The 18,724-nt window shown below is 47.0% G+C and overlaps 1 protein-coding gene across 4 annotated transcripts in view; it reads left to right on the top strand.

The window, feature by feature from the left end:
- LOC144685952 (uncharacterized) overlaps positions 1-18,724 on the top strand; it is a 137,920-nt gene that overhangs the window by 77,495 nt on the left and 41,701 nt on the right. For 3 of the 4 annotated variants that reach the window (XM_078551013.1, XM_078551010.1, XM_078551012.1), the window contains 2 exons: positions 3,022-3,173; positions 18,378-18,490. In XM_078551013.1, the coding sequence (XP_078407139.1) occupies positions 3,022-3,173; positions 18,378-18,490 (265 nt within the window). The remainder of the gene's footprint in view (positions 1-3,021; positions 3,174-18,377; positions 18,491-18,724) is intronic. The other variant, XM_078551011.1, reaches the window with a different exon arrangement.

Here is an 18,724-nt window from a genome sequence, read left to right as displayed (position 1 = left end):
CTCGATATTTCAGGGGCGGCAGGGAGACAGCGTGTCAGTGACAGGGAAACTGGGAGACACTGGGAAGGTAGGAACTCATTAAAATTCTTTGACTCCATTTCCCGCCTGGCCAGATTGAAAGCTGGGCGGCTGTTGGCCGAGAAAGGCAGAGTTCATTCCCAACGACCCAAACAGTGTTTTGGTGGAGGGCGGGGGCTGTGGGAGGTGGAAGCTGGGTGCACGGTAGCAAGGGAGGGAGAGAGAGCTGGAGAAGGATCAGTGGTGGGGGAAGAAAAATATCATGGCGGTGGAGGGATCATGGGGGTGGAGAGACTGCAGCAGTGGTCTAGAAATCACTGGGAGTTTGGGCTGATAGGAGGAGGGGGTGACGGCGTGGAGATTGCCAGAGGGGAGGGGTCATGGCAGTTTTTCTTGAGGGAAGCACTCTTGCTCCTCCAGGCCCACAAACAAGGTTGGAAAAGCACAGACCTGCTGGATCTGGCAGCCCCCACACTTCAGCTGTCAGATTCCTCAAGCCCAGGGAAACCTACCCCACAGCCATTAAAATTAAATCGCTGCCACTATCTCATGGAAGGAACCTCAATAACATAATACAATCACTGACCTGCTCTCTGAGCAGGATACTCAAATGCCCTTAAACCTTCATGGTTAAACCAGAAGTAGGTACATTCAAAGTAAAAACAGAAAGTGCTGGAAAAGCTCAATGGGTCTGGCAACATCTGTGGAGAGAGAAACAGACTTAATGGCCCTTAACTTCCGAGCTCCCCAGCATCGGATTTGGGGGGTACCCCAAAGATGCGCTGGGGAATCTCTCTGGGAAATTCCCAGGTAAAGGTCTGCGTGGCAATTGCCCAGAAGTGCACACTTCCTGTGGACAAATACTCTGTGCTGGCATCCATCTGAAAATGTGGTTTACATCGCAAACTTCAGATGGTTCCCCCAGAGTTATAGTTACCCAGAAAAAGTTAGAGGAATTAAAACCTCTTCTAACTTCTGATTAACTATTGTAAAGACCTAGAATGACCCTGCTGGACTCCCCTCAACACCCCTAGTCCCCCGAGCACCCCTCCCCACCCCCAACAACCTTGGACACTCCCCACCCCCGGACCACTGACACCCCCGACCTAACGATCCCCAACCTCCGACATTGGGCTCCCCAATGCCCGGCCCTCGGACACCGACCCCACCAACCTCCGACTCCCCCATCACCCACGACCTCCCGGATCTTCAACTGACCTCCACCCCTGACCTCGGACATCGCCCACCCACTCCCCCTAGACTTCCAACTTCCCCTCCGCCCCCCTCACCCCGACCTCGGATCCCTCCATGAACCCCCCCGGACCTCCAACCACCCCAGAATCTCAGACCCCTCCACCCCACAAACCCCCCCACCAGACCTCCAAACCGCCCCCATGCCCTCCCTCGGACCCCAGCCCAGGACCACCCCCGACCTCCGTCCTCGACCTTGGACTCCACACACCCACCTCCACCGCTCCCCCTGCACCTTGGACCCACCCCCCCCCCCCCCCCCCCCCCCCCCCACCCCACCAGACCTCCAACTCACCCCCCCCACCCGCCTGGCAGAACTCACTTAGGAGGAACAAAAGGCTCTTGCAGAATCTGATGAGGTAGAATATTTAGCTGTGTATTGTACTTGGGGTCAGGACTTATGCCTATTCTTGCTACAGTACGGGGTGCCTGAGTTTTGATGCATTCAGGCCACTCAAATAGAAGGCCACAGGCTTACATTGATTCCCAAAAACCTTTAAGTTCCATGGGCGCTGGTTGCATTCTTGCATTCAGTAACAACTCCATGGTATTTTTATCATAATTTCAATTTGTTTGACCTTTTATCATTTTAAACATGGTGTGCTGATGTAGGAAAGTGGGGGAGGCATGAAAGAGTTATTAAATCTCATGTGTGAGAGGTGAATTAACATCAGCAGCGATATGGCCATTAACCTAAAGTGCTTTTCAATCATATCAGTTGGCTTTCCTGCATCCCCCACCTTATTCGCTGAATTAAGGCACTCCGATGTTTTTTCTGAAAATCAGCAAGTTCCGAAATCAGGCACGGACTCAGTCCCAAGGTTGCCAGATTTGAGGTACTCTACTTGTATTTGCATAGTTATAAATATGCCACTCATTTATTCCTTGTGATTAATTCTATTATGTTACATGGAATGAAGATGAGACTGTACATTGTTTGTGTCTCCTTTATCCTCTTTTTGAATGTGAGCACTGTAAAACTGCTTCTAATCTACTGATACCCGTTCACCCTACCAGTGTGTTGGGTGCTTCCCTTCCAATGATTGTCACTGCCGCATAAACCTCCTTTCTAGTATCTTTCTGTGCTCTGAGCTAAATACTATCTAACCCTGGTGACTTGTTTATTTTGAGTTGTTTCAACCTGTCCTGGACTTTAATCTGATTTATATCGAGGTCCTTATTTTTTACTTTGGTTAACTTTGTTTGATGAGGGCATGTTGAATGTACGTAGAAGAAATGCTCATTCAGAATATTGATTATCTTATGCTCATTTTCAGTGTTGTTTCAGTTTGTATCTTTCATGATTTTTATCTCTGATTACCATGTTTTACCGTGATAGCATTGACCTTTTAGTCTCTATTTTTGTGTTTTCAACCTGTGAATTACAATAGTTCAATTAGGAAGTTTGGGACCTGAGTTATGAATTGAGCTTTACTCTAGTCACATTCCAGTTTTGTTTAATAGACAAATGTTTATTGCGGGGATCTAACTGTTCACTAGCACAGCCTCACATTACACCTGTGCTGCCACACACTTGAGTTATATTGGGTGGGAAGTCAAAATGTTTCTCATTTTTAGCTGTTGAGCAGGCAGTAAATGATGGTTTGTAACTTTTGAAGTAAGATTAAAATTATTTATTATTCCTGGGTCATAGACCAAATATTTAGCTTTCAATCCCAAAGTTTCTATTTTAAAATGTATTTGCTTATTTTTTGCTGAAACGGAATGACATTTTTGTGTTGATGTCACTAGATCCCTCCCGACATTGGCAAAATCAGCTAGTCAACTGACCATCAATAATACAAGACAACACAACGGTTTAGAGACAGATCCACTTCAACTGAAGTTCTTGGAAATCAGACATTATTCATCTGCTGATCAAATCTCCATAGAAGGTAAAAATGGTAAAATAAAATTATTCCAACATAAAGTATACAGTAAGGTTAAAAACACATAGCCAGATGCATGCTCAATCGAAGCAATAGTGTGCGTGTGTGGGTTCACGTGTGTTTGTGTCTGAATTTATATATCGATATAAATTCTTTGAAGATGTGACAAGCAAAGTGGATAATGGGGATCCTGTAGACGTAGTATATCTGGACTTCCAGAAGGCCTTCGATAAGGTGCCGCACAAAAGACAAGATCATACGGAGTTAGGGGTAATATATTAGTTTGGATAGAGGATTGGCTAACCAACAGAAAGCAGAGAGTCGGGATAAATGGGTCTTTTTCTGGATGGCAAGCTGTAACTAGTGGGGTGCCACAGGGTTCGGTCCTTGGGCCCCAACTATTTACAATCTATATTAATGACTTGGATTCAGGGATAGAAGGTACTATAGCTAAATTTACAGATGACACCTAAATAGGTGGGAAAGTAAGTTGCAAGGAAGAAATAAGAAATTTACAAATGGACATGGACAGGTTAGGTGAATGGACCAAAATTTAGCAGATGGAGTTTAACGTGGATAAGTGTGAGGTTATCCATTTTGGTCGGAAGAATAAAAAGGCGATTTATTATTTAAATGGAAAGAAACTTCAGAATGCTTCAATGCAGAGGGATCTGGGTGTTCTTGTGCATGAATGGCTGAAAGCTAGTATACAGGTACAGCAGGTAATAAGGAAAGCAAAAGGAATTTTGGCATTTATTGCTAAAGGAATAGAAAATAAAAATAGGGAAGTGTTGTTGCAACTGTACAAGGCATTGATGAGACCGCACCTGGAGTACTGTGCACGGTTTTGGTCCCCTTACTTGAGGAAGGATGTAGTTGCACTGGAGGCAGTTCAGAGGAGGTTCACTAAATTGATTCCAGAGATGCGGCTTGTCTTATGAGCAGAGATTAAGCAGTTTAGGCCTATACTCGCTAGAGTTTAGAAGGATGAGAGGAGATCTAATTGAGGTATATAAGATGCTAAAGAGGATAGACAAAGTAGACGTGGAGTGGATGCTTCCCCTTCTGGGGCATTCTAGAATGAGAGGCCATAGTTTTAGGCTAAGGGGTGGTAGATTTAAATCAGAGATGAGGAGGAATTACTTTTCTCAATGAGTTGTGAATCTGTGGAACTCACTACCTTAGAGTGCAGTGGATGCTGGGACGTTGAATAAATTTAAGGAGGAGATAGACAGATTTTTAATTTAGTAATGGGTTGAAAGGTTATGGGGAGAGGGCGGGAAATTGGAGTTGAGGCCAAAATGAGATCAGCCATGATCGTAATGAATGGTGGGGCAGGCTCGAGGGGCTGAATTGCCTATTCCTGCTCCTAGTTCTTATGTTCTTATGATAGGTGTGGCATTGACAGAGATAGTGTTAACATGACTTCCAGAAAATGTTTGTGTTCTAGTAATATTACAGCCTTGGCACTCTTCCACCAGCTCAAAAGCTACTTGCAAGAACATAAGGCATAAAAAATTTGGGCAGGAGTAGCTGTGTAGCCCCTCAAGTCTGTTTGGCCATAAGATCATGGCTGATCTTCGACTTCAACTCCACTTTCCCGCCCAATTCCCATACCCATCAATTCCCTTAGAGTACAAAAATCTATCAAGTTCAACCGTGAATATACTCAACAACTGAGCATCCACTGCCCTTTGAGGTAGAGAACGCCAAGGATTCACAACTCCTTGAGTGAAGGAATTTCTCAATGGGAGGAATTTTCCGTATCCGCTGGCATCGGGCATGCTTGGGCGCCCTTAGCGGACAAGATGGCAAGAAGGCCAGAAATCAGTTTCATGACGTCGTGAAACCAGTTTGCAATCGTCTGCTTAGCACTTAGCTCGTCGATGGCAGGCCATGTTCCCCGCCAACAGATGTCGGGAACCTCATTGTAATACATCTGCATATCATTATAAGGCCAGCCCGCAGGAATCATCGCCCCCCCCCCGCGCTGGATCATCCGCCCACGTCGGTGGGAAAACACGCCGGTGCAGAACACGTCTTGACAAGTGTGACATGCAGAAGTCGGAACTTGCCGCCAGGGCCTTGCCCACGATGCAGCCATCTGAGGAACAGAAGATGCTGGAGCACAACAGCAACGGCACACTGGGGAAACACCCATGGCATGCTGGGTGGATTCTCATGGACTTGGCTCTGCTGCGAAAGCAGCTCACAGAAGTTGGAAAGTCACCATTGAGGGTCTGCTCACCACGGATGAAGGTCGAGGAGGTGGAGAGGAAGGTCCAGCTGTGTTTGGGAGAAGAAGGTCGAAGATCGACTGGGAGAGGAAGAGACATCAGGATGAGGTGAGGTTGGTGGGGGGTGGGGGCGGGGGAATGAAGGTGTTGCAGGTGAGGTTGGTGGGGGAGGGAGAATGGGAGGAGGAGTAGGTAACAGGAGAAGACGGCAACTGGGCAGGTGGGCGTAAGGGGGGGGTGAAAGGTGTAAGGGCAGGAGTTCGGAGGGGGGAAGGAGCATGGAGAGGGGAGGGAGTAAGGCTGGAGGAAGAAGTAAGGCTGGAGGAAGAAGTAAAGGTGGAGGAAGGAGTCAGGAAGCGGGAAAGACTAAGGTGGGGGTGGAGTCCTGGAGGGGGAGGACTAAGTGGGGTGAATCCTGGGGTGGGGGAGTCCGGGGGCGCAGGGAAGGGGTTCCAACGAGGCAAGTGGGAGAATGGGTCTGGAGGGGTGGATGTCCAGGTGAACGTGTAAGGGAGGGCTCTGATGAGTCCATGACTGCTTCAGGAGAGTGAACTGAGGTTGGGTATGGAATGGGGGAATGGTAAGAATTATGGAGGGCAGAGTGAGGCTGTGGGGTGGGGGAATGAGGGTTCGATGGTAGAAGGGACAGCGCAAGTGGTTCATGGGGACTCGGAGACAGACACTGATCCTGGGGGTGGAAAGGAGGAGGTCAGGGAGGTGAATGTGAATGGGGTGGGATTTTGGGGAAGGAAGGGAACGTACACGTTCACCTGGACATCCCTGAAGGAAAAGGGTTGTGGCTGGTGGGTCACGGAGGGGAGGTGAAAGGTAATGCCAGGGAGGTCAACAGTGATGGGGGAAAGGAAATGGGTGAAAGGGGAGGGGAAAAGATGGGGGAGCACACGAAAAACTGAATCATGACCATGCTGTCTAAATCGAAAGTGAAACGAGGGTCACGGTGGGTGAGATCAGATGCTGCGTGGGAGTGAGATCATTGGGTGGGCAGATATGCAGGTCGGCTCAGATGGACAAATGAAAGTGAACCCCAGCAGGCAGCATTGAAAATGCTCAGGACAGGGAGATGAGTGTGATACAGAAAGGATCCATGTGCATGTGAGAGTGCTTGCATGAGGTTCTAAATGCCCTGTCCCCCGCACCCTTCTCCCTCCAGAATCACTTGTTGGCCAGCTGCTCCCTCTGTGGTGATAGAAGACGAGGTTGAGGAGCTCACAAGCAAAGGGGGCTCGGAGGGAGAGGACTGCCTCTGAGGTTACTGAGTGGATGACCCAGGGGTGTCCAGCTGCCGCCCCTCCCTCCTTCGGGTGCCCGGGGGCCCCGGCCTGACTCGTTGAGGGGTAGGAGCAACTGGAGGGTGTCGAGATGCCCCGTTTCCCTCCCATGTTGCCACTGCAGCTCCCGCAATGGAGTGCAGGTCTGCACACATCTCTGCGTTCTGCTGGACCAGGGTCTTCATGCTATCTGCCATCATCCCCATGGAGACCTCCATACGCGGACTCCATACATGGGCAGCAGTTCATCAGAGAGTAGGCAGACGCACTCCTTTCACTGTCATGCCACTCTGTTGAGGGATTCCGACAGTTCTGCGTGATGTTCCCCCGCCTCCTGCTGACTCTCCAGAGGCTCGTCATCTGACTAGGACCTCATAGATGCCTGTTTCCCAGCAGTCCTCCGAGTGCCGGGGAGCTCAGCCGAACCTGCCTCCTCCTGCTGCGGACATGTGTCCGTGCAGTGACCATCAGATGTGAACCTGAGCCTGGTTTAGATCTAGGTCCTACCAAGATGTGTGTCTCTGTGCTGGTAGAGGGTGTGAGTAAGCGCGCTGTGACAGGCCATCCAGGCTGCTTATTTCCAGCTCTTTAATGGAGGAGGCATCCAATGGAGGAGGTGTCGAATGGAGAAGCCAGCATTCGCGAGGGGCGCAGGCAAGTTGTTCTTTCCTGGTTGGCTTTCAGTGTGGTACTGGGGCAAGGGCTCCACTAGGTGTCAGGCCAGATTGGATGGTGCCAGCCAAGGCAGCGCGGACTGAAGGAAATACTCGAGCACGTGCCAGGGCAGTGGGGGGGAGGTGGTGGGTGTGCAAGGCAGCACTGACAAAGTAAAGGATATACTCAAGCACGTGCTGGGACAGGGGGAGGAGGGGGACGCTGAGGGAAGCGACCGTGCACTTGGAAACGTTTGTCAGAAGTAAGCTTTCTTCCACAGCTGAGACCATTCAGCTGCAGCTCCATTGACAAGTTGAAATAGGGCCTCTGAAGCTTTTCTACCCACTCAAGCAACACAAAAGCCTGAATGTGCCATCAAATATTCCAGAACTTTTCACTCCCCAGACGCAGACTGCAAATTAATGTGCATTTTAGAGGCAACAGAGCAATTGGCCAGTTGGACAAGTTATACAATCCCCTTGCGAAAGCTGGCCATGGCGCAGTCACTGGTGGAGGCGCTCACAGCCCCTTGTCATGTCTTTATTAAGGCTAACAGCAGAGCCTTGCAGTGTGGCTTAGGAGAATGCACTACACACTGGCCATCCAAGTGCTGGCCAGCACTCTCCTGCATGCGTGAAGTGACCTTTAGACTTAACCAAGAGAGGTACTTAGTACGCCTATGCTAACCCACGTGTCTCTCTCTTTGATCCTGCAGGAGGTTAACATCAGGATCATGGTGATTTAGGGGTATGCCTCATGGCTGACAGGGAGCAGGGAAGAAGAAGAGAACAGTGGAGACGCTTGGTTCAGCAAAGGGAGGAGCACCTGCCTCAAGATAAAGGGGCAGCAGGGCCTGCTGCATACACAGCTGAAGATCCACAGGGAGCCATCCCTCGTAGGCTAGACCCAGGGTCTATAGATGCCGTTTGTCATCCCTGCAGATAGCTTGATACAGTGTCGCTGAAGAACTGGTCGGTCACATATGTCCCCAGCTACAAGATTTGGCGCCACAGGTGCATGGAGGGCATCCATTGCCAGTGGCAATGAGAGTGACCGTGGCATTCAATTTTATGCCAGTGGCTTCTTACAGGGCTCCACGGGTGGCCTGTGTGGGTCCTCGTAAGCCTCCATGCACAAGTGTATCCAGGAGGTCATGGACGGCATCTTTGCGAAGGCACAGAACTTTGTGCATTTCGCACAGGATCAGGAAAGCCTGGAAGCAAGAGCATTGGGATTTGCGCAGATCCCTGGTATTCCACAGGTGCTGGGTGCCATCGACTGCACTCGGGGTGGTGCTTAGATCTCCATGGCAACAAGCGGTCAACTGCATCAAACACAAGGGCTTTGACTCGCTGAATGTTCAGCTGGTGTGTGGCCACCATAAACATATCCTATAGGTCTGCGCATGATTCCCAGGGAGCATCCACGACTCATACTTCCTTAGCAGGGCTCAGATCCCTGACATATTCCAGGGTCCAGAGAGGCTGCAGGGTTGGCTCATCGGGGACAAGGGCTATCCACAGAGGACGTGGCTGATGATGCCCGTGCAGCGGCCACAGACTGCAGCAGAGCGACGGTATAACAAGGCTCATGCTGCGACCTGGACTTTGATGGAGTATATATTCCTCTAATATATTTAAAAGATTTTCTATTACAAAAAAAATGCAGTCTGGCACCCCGTGCTGTTCTGGACCAATGCAGCATGCTTTTTCAACTGGCATGTTGAACTAAGATAAAAGTAAGATACTGCAGATCCTGGAAACCTGAAACAAAAACAGAAAATGCTGGAAAAACTCAGCAGGTCTGACAGCATCTGTGGAGAGAGAAACAGAGTTGACGTTTTGAGTCTGTTTGACTCTTCTTCATATTGAACTAGTTGAGTCTATTTACAAGATGATTTTTAGAGCCAGTGACAGAATGGGGAACTCAGCTTCCCAGTTGCTGTCATGCATGCCCACTCTCTCACTTCTTCCCCATAAATATCAGGGCTAGTGGATCTTATGAGTGTCGCAGATGGTATTCTTTGAATTTGGAAGTTATCAAAGATCTTTGAAGTAGGCAGGACATATTGAGAGAGAGGTTAGCAATGCATATCTTGGGATCTTTGGCTTCATAAGTAGAGGCATTGAGTACGAAAGCAGGGAAGCTATTCTGAACCTGTATAAAACTCTGCTTAGGCCACAACTGAAGTATTGCGTACAGTTCTGCTAACCACGCTTCGGGAAAGATGTAACAGTCTTTTGGTGAGGGGGGGTGGCGAGTAGATTTACCAGAATGGTTCCAGGGATGAGGGATTTTATCTACAAGGTTAAGTTGGAGAAAAGCTGAGGTTGTTCTCCTGAAAACAAAGGAAATTAAGGGGAGGTTTGATATGGTTCACAACATTTTGAAAAGATTAGATAAGGTCAACAAAGAAAAACTGATCCCATTAACAGAAGGTACAAGGATTATGGACACAGATTTTAGCTTTTGGCAAAGGATGCATGGGAGATATGAGGAAGAATTTTTTTATACAACAAGTGGTAATGACCTGGAATTTGCCATCAGTGAGGGTGGTGGAAGTGGAGATGATCAATGATTTCAAAAAGAAATTGGATGGGCACTTAAGGAAATAAACTTGCAGTGCTACAGGGTAGAGTGGGGGAAATGGGATTGATTGGATTGCTCTACAGAGAGCTGGCATGGATTCAGTGGGCTGAAAAGCCTCCTTCAGTGTTGTAATGACTCGGCTGAATTTTACATGAGCAAGCGGGGTCTCCCTCCCCTGGCATAAAAGGTTGGGGTGAGCCTTCGTGTGCTTGGTCGGTGGGCCTTGCAGCCATTTAACAGCCGGCAGGCCTTCAATTGGGTTGAGGTCTGCCCCTTGCCACCATCGGAGAGGAAGTCCTGCATCTCAGGGCTTCTGGCCAGTCAAATGGCTGGCAGATCTTTTGTCCTAGTAGTTGTACCAGGAGTGGTGGCCACTGCTGGGACTGCATGCAGTCAGGCAAATCTGAGATCTCAAAGGGCCAGGCTGGCAGGCCCTGGTGAGGGGGGGGGCAAGATTGACAGGTTAGGAGGGAAGCAGGAACCATGAGGAAAGTTCCGTGGGGGGGGTCTCCAATGGTCACAGGTGCATAAACAGGAAGAAACCCCACTCCCACCCTGGCATGGCCATAGGGTTTCACCGGGTAGTCTGGACACTTAGCATGGGCCTTCCCTGCCACAAGAAAATCCCAGTGGTGGCAGGAAGAAACCCTTAAATGTTCATTAATTGGACCCAGAAGTGGTTGTGCAGGCAGGCGATGGGCACGGTGTCCTGCCCCCACGAATATAAAATTCAGTCCTCTGACTGTATCTCTGAAATTATTTTAGCATGATCTCCAAGATGGTCGGATCACACAGAAATGATTCAAGATTAGTTACCACAAATTAGAGGCTCCTGCTTGTGTGAAATTATTTTGCTGCTAATGAATTGCTTTCATCTGATTTACTCTAACTTGATCCTCAAATCATTCAGTGCAATCAATTGCAGATAGATACGTAAAAGAAACAATCTTATTTTTTTTAAGTTTTTAAGTTTTGAGGAACAATCTTTGAGTCATTAGCCTATTCAATCCTGCCTTTGTTATCAAACCTGCTGACAAGGGTGGTGCTGTTGTTGCCTGGCGTACTGACCTCTACCTTGCAGAGGCTGAGCGCCAACTCTCAGACACTTCTTTCTACCTCCCCCGGACCATGGCCCCACCACTGAACCCCATCAAGCCATTGTTTCCAGGACTGTCATTGACCTCATCTCCTCTGGAGTTCTTCCCACCACAGCTTCCAATCTCATAGTGTCCCAACCCCACATGACTTGCTTCCACCTCCTCTCCAAAATCCACAAATAGGACTGTCCAGAGAGACCCATCGTGTCAGCCTGTTCCTGCCCCACGGAACTCATTTCTTCCTATCTTGACTCCATTCCCTCTCCCCTTGTCCAGTTTCTTCCCACCTACATTTGTGATTCCTCTGATGACCCATGTCATATCAACAATTTCCAGTTTCCTGGCCCTAGCCGCCTCCTCTTCACTATGGACATCCAGTCTCTTCATCCCCCACCAGTAAAGCCTGAGGGCTTTCCGCTTCTTCCTTGAATAGAGGCCCAAACAATCCCCACCCGCCACCACTCTCCTCCCTCTGGCTAAACTGGTTTTCTTTCATTGAACAAGTTCTCCTTCAGCTTGTCCCACTTCCTCCAAATAAAACGTGTGGCTATGCGTACCCACATGGGCCCCAATTATGCTTGTCTTTTTGTGGGGTATGCGGAACATTCCTTTTTACGATTCTACTCAGGCCCCGTCCTACAAATCTTTTTCCGGTACATTGATGATGTATTGGTGCCGCTTCATGCTGTCATCTGGACTTGGAAAATTTTGTCGATTTTGCTTCCAATTTCCACCCCCCTCTCACCTTCACATGGTCCATCTCTGAAACTTCTCCTCCCTTCCTTGATCTCTCTGTCTCCATTTCTGGTGAAAGACTGTCTACTAATATTCATTACAAGTCCACTGACTCCCACAGCTACCTTGACTACAGCTCTTCACACCCTACTTCCTGTAAGGACTCCATCCCATTCTCTCAGTTGCTCTGCCTGCGTCGCATCTGTTCCAATGATGCCACTTTCCAAAACGACGCTTCTGACACGTCTTCCTTTTTCCTTAACCAAACATTCCACCCCACTGTGGTTGACAGGGCCCTTAACTATCTCTACCCCAACTCCTGCTCCTCTACCCTCATCCCTTCCCCTCCCTCCCAGAAACATGATAGGGTCCCCCTTGTCCTCACTTTTCACTCCACCAGCCTCCACATTCAAAGGATCATCCTCCGCCATTTCCACCAACTCCAGCATGATGCCACCACCAAACACATCTTCCCCCCCCCACCCCCCGCCATCAGCATTCCGTAGGGACCTTTCACTCCGTGACCCTTGGTCCACTCCTCCATCACCCCCAACTCCTCATCCCCTTCCCAAGGCACCTTCCCATGCAATCACAGAAGGTGCAACACCTGCCCCTTTACCTCCTCCCTCGTTACCATCCAAGGGCCCGAACACTCCTTTCAGATGAAGCAGTGCTTCACTTGCACCTCCTTCAATTTGGTCTACTGCATTCGCTGCTCCAAATGCGGTCTCCTCTACATTAGGGAGACTAAACGTAGACTGGGTGACCACTTTGCGGAACACCTTCACTCAGTCCACAAGCATAACCCAGACCTCCCTGTCGCTTGCCATTTCAGCTCACCATCTTGCTGTCATGTCCACATGTCCGTCCTTGGCCTGCTGCAATGTTCCAGTGAAGCCCTATGCAAACTGGAAGAACAGCACCTCATCTTCTGATTAGGCACTTTATAGCCTTCTGGACTTAACATTGAGTTCAACAACTTAAGACCATGCATTCTTTCCTCCAACTTGATCCCTTTTTTCATCCAATTTTTTTCCTCAACCCCATCCACTCCCCTCCCTGCAGGGCCATCTGTCATATGTTCTTATGTTTTGCTTCCACAGAGCGCTGATCCTTGTTCTGCTATTAACACCTTCTGCTATCTTACCTTTATGCCACTATCAGCACCTTCTTTAGTCTTTAACACTACCTTTGTCTTGTGTCCATGACATCTTTGTCAAAGCTCTCCTGAGCTCCCACCTATCTCTGACCTTCTATTTTGCGCCACCTGCTCCACTGCACCCCCACCGCTCTGCTTTAACAGTACAAAATCTACCACATTTCAACCTCTCTATAGCTATGAAGGAGAGTTATACAGATTTGAAATGTTAACTCTATTTCTCCCTCCATAGATGCTGCCAGGCCTGCTGAGTATTTATTTCTGGTTTCCAGCATCCGCAGTATTTTGCTTTTATTTTTACGTGAAGAATTCAACTAGATGTGATTTAGTTATGGCAAATTAGACTTCACTGACAGCTCCGTGGAAATAACTTGATGAATAAATTTTCAGAGCTTACTCGACAAGTTGAGCCAACTCTTTTTATAAATTTGAATTGTATTTCTCCCTTTGCTAATTTTCTGCTGAAGGCATTGATACTTGCTGAGGTACATTACTACAGAGCATCCAGTACTTTGCCCTTGGGGCCAGTGTTCAGCTATAAACTGTAGTGAGTGGTTGTTGACGAGCAATGCGGTGGTTTTGGGCCAGTTTAGTTGAGTTTAAGCCGGTTCTGTTGATCGCAAATGGTAAATCCAGCAAAGTTACTGGATGGCAACCAGAATCACGGGCTTGCTACATTTTAATCATTTGTTTTCAACCCAAGATGCCTAGACCATTTTTAACATTCCAAACACGGCCCTGACTGAGGTCATCTAACTCATTACAGATGAGGGATTTAAAGTTTTAATTAAATACCCAAGTGAAAGCTGGAAGTTTTAATGTAACTGTGAAGAGCTCATTTTAAGTTTCTGTGTTTTCTTATTCCAGGCCTTTCTACAGGATGTCCAGCCCATTTTGAGGGCTGGGCCTCATTATCATTTCCCCAATTTGGTATCATATGCAAATTTCAGCACCAACCTCTTGATCATTTATATATATATATATATATATGTATATATATACGGTGAACAACTGTGGTTCCAGCATGGATCACTGCAGAGCACCATCCACACACCCTGACCTTTATCATGTGTCTCTTACATGGCATATTATCAAAGACTTTCTGAAGGTCAACATACACTAAATCATTAAATTGCCTGTCTTTCTGGGTTTTTTTCTTCGAATAATTCAGTAAGGTTGATTGAACATTCATTTCCTTTTGGAAATCCGTGCTGACTATGTTTTATTCTGTTCTCTGACTCTATGTTTTCTTTTGTTCTCTGACTCTATGTTTTGTTTTCTTTTCAGTTCAATTATCTTCCCTACCTCTGACATTAGCTAATTCCTCTATTATTCCCTGCATTAGTTCTGTCTCTTCTTTTGAATTCAGAAAATACATTTGTTATTTGCTAGTCCTCTGGCACTGTTCTTTTTTCTTGTTAAAACCATCTGTCAAATAGTCTCTCGGAAAGAGGTTTACTCTCTGAGAGGTAGTTTTCATGTGATTTAAAATGTGTGTTTGTAATTTTACTCAGCAGGAACACAATAATTAGAGAACAGCATACTCTCCCTTTGTGACTGAATTTTTAAAAATAGATTATTTGTGGCGCATCTTTTCAGAGAGTTATTTTAAGATTGGTTTTAACAAACACATGGCTCTTCTGTTGCAGAAATATGGTTCTTTAACAACTCAGTATAATTAACAGCAGTGCAACCACCCACACTCAGGATGCGGGAAGTACCATTTCCTGTGGGAGCAGGATTCTCGGTGGGTGGAACCAGTGCTTAGTGTGACGCAGGACTAGCATTTAGAAGGGACTAGGACCTAGCAGGGAGCAGTTTTACCAAACAGGATCTGAGTAAGGTTTCTCTTACAGAATGCGGAGCAGCAGGTAACATAGAGATTTTGCTCAAGATGGGAGTGGCGTTGAGCAAGTTGCAGCAAGCAGTGATGGGTGGAGACATCTCAAAAAAATCGAGAAGATTTTTGATTCAAAAATGTGACTTATATAGCTTGTGGGATTTTAGGCTTAACAATGAACATGCTGAAAACTTTGGAATGTTGAGTGCTGTTTAATTAGCTTTTTGAGGGAGTGGTGAGAGGGAAAAACGTTGCACACATAAACATGTGGGGCCAGATGCTCTCTTTCTGGGCAGTGACATTCTATGATTCAATTCTAAAGTGAAAATAATAAATAACATTTTCAGTGTACGAGCTGCTATCCTACTTTTCCAGTATAATCTTAATTAGTTAGAATAAAGCTGAGTGAAAGTGAAAACAAGCAGAGTATGCCACCCAAATGTTTTAATTGTTTGTTGCTGAACTGAAATTTTGATTTTATAGAGTCTAAGTGCAGGAGTGCTCCCCGAGCACTACATACAAAGTAGTTTGCTGATGGTTACCGCTCATCCCACAGCCCTGCACCATTCCCATCCATCCCCTCCCTGCCCCTCTCTCGTCCGATTGGCACCTCTGCTCCCTCCCAGTTGACCCTTCTTATGGTCGGATCCCCGCCCCCTCCACTCACCCCCCCACCCCCCCAACAACCTCCACCTGCCCCACCCCCCATCCCCCCACAACCCCCACCCCCTTTATAAAGGGGGGTGGCAGGGGTTGGTGTGGGGGTGAGGTGTGCAGTCAGATTGGCTCCCCCACTATGTCCCTCCATTAGGAATTTCAACATGGCAGGATCGGAATCGGACAGGCTTGCCACCTCAAGGGGGTGGGCAGACAATATGTAATCAGCCTATTTGGGACCATTTTACCATGCAGATGAATCCCCCCACCACCACGTGAAGAGGCTGCCATGCTAAATGGAAGCAGCCTCCCGGTGGTGGGGGGAAAGTAACATGAAGGAAAGAGAGGGCTGCGAGCAAGGAAGGCAGCCTTGTGGCCCCAGTGATTTCCCCAGGGAGGTTCCCCCTCAACCACATGGCCCTTTATTTTTTTAAAGATTTTGTTTTTTCTGTCCATCTGCCTGCTCTTGAGCTGCTGGCTCTCTGATTAGCCAGAGGCTCTTGGGGACTGGTGGCAGTCCTTAATAGGACAGCAGCCCTAGCAACACCCATCTAATTGGCTGTTGCCTAAAGAAGTCCCACCGGCCACTCGTGCGTGCCTGCGACATGCACTTCCTCCCAATGTCAGGCCGTCTGGTAAAATTCGGCTCATTGTTCCAATTCAGGATGGTGTGTAGCTTGGAGGGGAACTTGCAGGTGGTGGTGTCCCTATGCATCTGCTGTCCTTCTCCTTCTAGGTGCTAGAGCTTGCGAGTTTGGAAGGCGCCGTCGAAGGAACTTTGGCATGTTGCTGCAGCACATCTTGTAGATGGTATGCTACTGCCATTGTGTGCCAGTGGTAGAGGGAGTGAATGCTTAAGTTGGTGGATGGGTGTCAATCAAGTGGGCTGCTTTGCCCTGGGTGGTGTCAAGGTTCTTGACTGTTGTTGGAGTGAAACATGGCTAATACTCCATGCTAGCAGCCATTATGTTGTGGCTGCTTGGGTGGATAATTTAAAACTGTCTAACTCTCAGATTTTCACAAAAAAAAACCTTCCAAACGTAGTAAAGATCTGCTGTGTTTCAGCTGATATTTGTCTAGCTCCTTACCTGCTACAGGCACCTTTCAACCTCCAGTGCACTTTTGTTGGTGACAAGAGGATTGTGGATGGAGCTCTCAAAAGCATCTATCTTCATTGGACACTTACTTGAGGGTGCTGTCAGTGTTTGCTGCTGTCCCATTTTGTACTATTTCAATGCATTTTATTTTAGAGAAGAATTCACTTGTGAAGTTTGCAAAGTGAAGAATAGTTTACATTATAAAATGAGGAATGGGTCTTAAGAATCAATAAAAGTTCCATTAAGGGTTCTACAACTTTATCCAAAAGCCATACAGAACAGAGATATCCAACGTTTAATCCGAGATGCTACAACTGGCATCTGTACCCTTTAGTTAGTGAAGGAAGGGGAAGTCAAGGTTTCTATTCTTGATCAGCATCCAACAATCCTTGCAATTACTGCATTTATTATTCAGCTCAGCTGTGATGGCCCTGTAGCTGAATAGTTTACCATCACACAAAGTCAAAATCCACATATTTATAATGCTTGAATGAGACATCATAGGGTAGCTGGTCACTGAGATAAGATCCCCTGCCAATGAATTGATGCTTTAGGGAGGGGAGGGGAAGAGAGTCAGCTGACGGATATAATTGGCAAGAAGCTAAACATCAATAGGAACTAATGCCTCCAGCCACAAAGAATTATATTTTCCTCCAATTGCTAATGTGACTAATAAAGTTGGTGCAAGTAGAAAATGGAGAAACTGACCTCATAATTACTTGGATTTTTTCATTCACATTAGTGGCCAGAAATCCTGTAGACACCAGGGCCAGGAAATTGGCTTTGTGCTGGAAACCAGCAGAAATGGGCAGCATGCCTAAAATGGACCCTCGAAGATATGTTCTGAGGCTCATCCACATTGAGCTTCAGACACATAAAGAGGTGAGCTATGGCGCCAGCCAGGCAACCCGATGTAGCTTGTCGGTCGGAATCAAGGCAAACTCAGGCAGCTCCTGTGCAGAGCTGCGCTCCTCCCCCAGGGCGAGGAGAGAGGTGAATGGGAATGGAGTGAGCACAGGCTGGCAGCAGCCCACAGGACTCCTTCACCTGCCCCAATATTATCACAGTTAAAATAAAAGTTACTTTTTTTGTCAGTGGCTCCAACAGTTCATTTTGAGCATCAGAGAAGCTAAGCTCAGAATGCATGGCATGTTTGGCAGCTGGCGTACTGCAGGAGGAGATCTCTCAGCCAGAAATTGCTACCCACATCTCTTACATTTTTTGCCCCAAAAAACGCATACAAATGGGACCAAATGCTCAATGGTAATTATTTTTTTCTTCATTGTATATAACCCAAAATCTAAGAGTGATTTGTAAAAACCTAGATTTGAACCACCTGAAATATAGGGAATTTATAGGGTAGACTGCGTAGTGATATTGTCGCTGGACAAGTAATCTAGACTGGGGACCTGGGTTCGAATCCCACCATTGGAGATGGTGAAATTTGAATAAAAATCTGTAATTAAAAGTCTAATGATGAAATCATTGTCGAGTGTTGTTAAAAACCCATCTGGGAAGGAAGTCTGCTATCCTTAACTGGTCTGGCCTACATGTGACTCCAGACCCACAGCAATGTGGTTGGCTCTTAAATAAGGGCAAATAAGCGATGACCACATCATGAATGAATATGTAAAAAAACAAAGGTCATTGCTGATGATTGACCTTGGACTTGCTACTCCCTCCATTTCATTAAACATGTTGGCCGTTAACATTCAACCAGCTACTTCTCCACCGAGTGACACTAGTGATCTTTATTACAGAATGTTCCTACTGCTCCTAATTAGTAACATTTCATATAACTCAAGTGGATTTTAATCCACAGTAGTATAATTCAATGATGATTGATATGTTCTTTCTTCATCCAGAAGAACTGTCTCTGGCTGATGTACCCAAACTTCCAGATGTCAATCAAAGCTTTCAGTCCCAAAAGCCAAAGATGCCAGAGGAGCCATGTGATCCAAGACAGCAATTGAAAGCGGTAATTGGCCTCTCAGGTTGAATATCTTTAGTGGCTTTTACGCTTTGAACCTGTTGCTATTTATCATAACTGCTGCAAAAGGCATCATGTGAAAATGATTTATTCTGTGCCATCTAAATTTTGAAGAATGGACAAATTGAACAGCATTCTTCAAATTACAATATTCCCCAGGATAAATGATAACATATGGAAAATGGTGAATTCTTTGTAATCTTCCATCTCAAAGAACCCAGT

The sequence above is a fragment of the Cetorhinus maximus genome, chromosome 10, assembly GCF_964194155.1.
Source record: "Cetorhinus maximus chromosome 10, sCetMax3.hap1.1, whole genome shotgun sequence".
Classification (NCBI taxonomy): Eukaryota; Metazoa; Chordata; class Chondrichthyes; order Lamniformes; family Cetorhinidae; genus Cetorhinus; species Cetorhinus maximus.
Note: the sequence above shows the minus strand (reverse complement) of the source record. Positions and strands in the feature narration are given on the sequence as shown.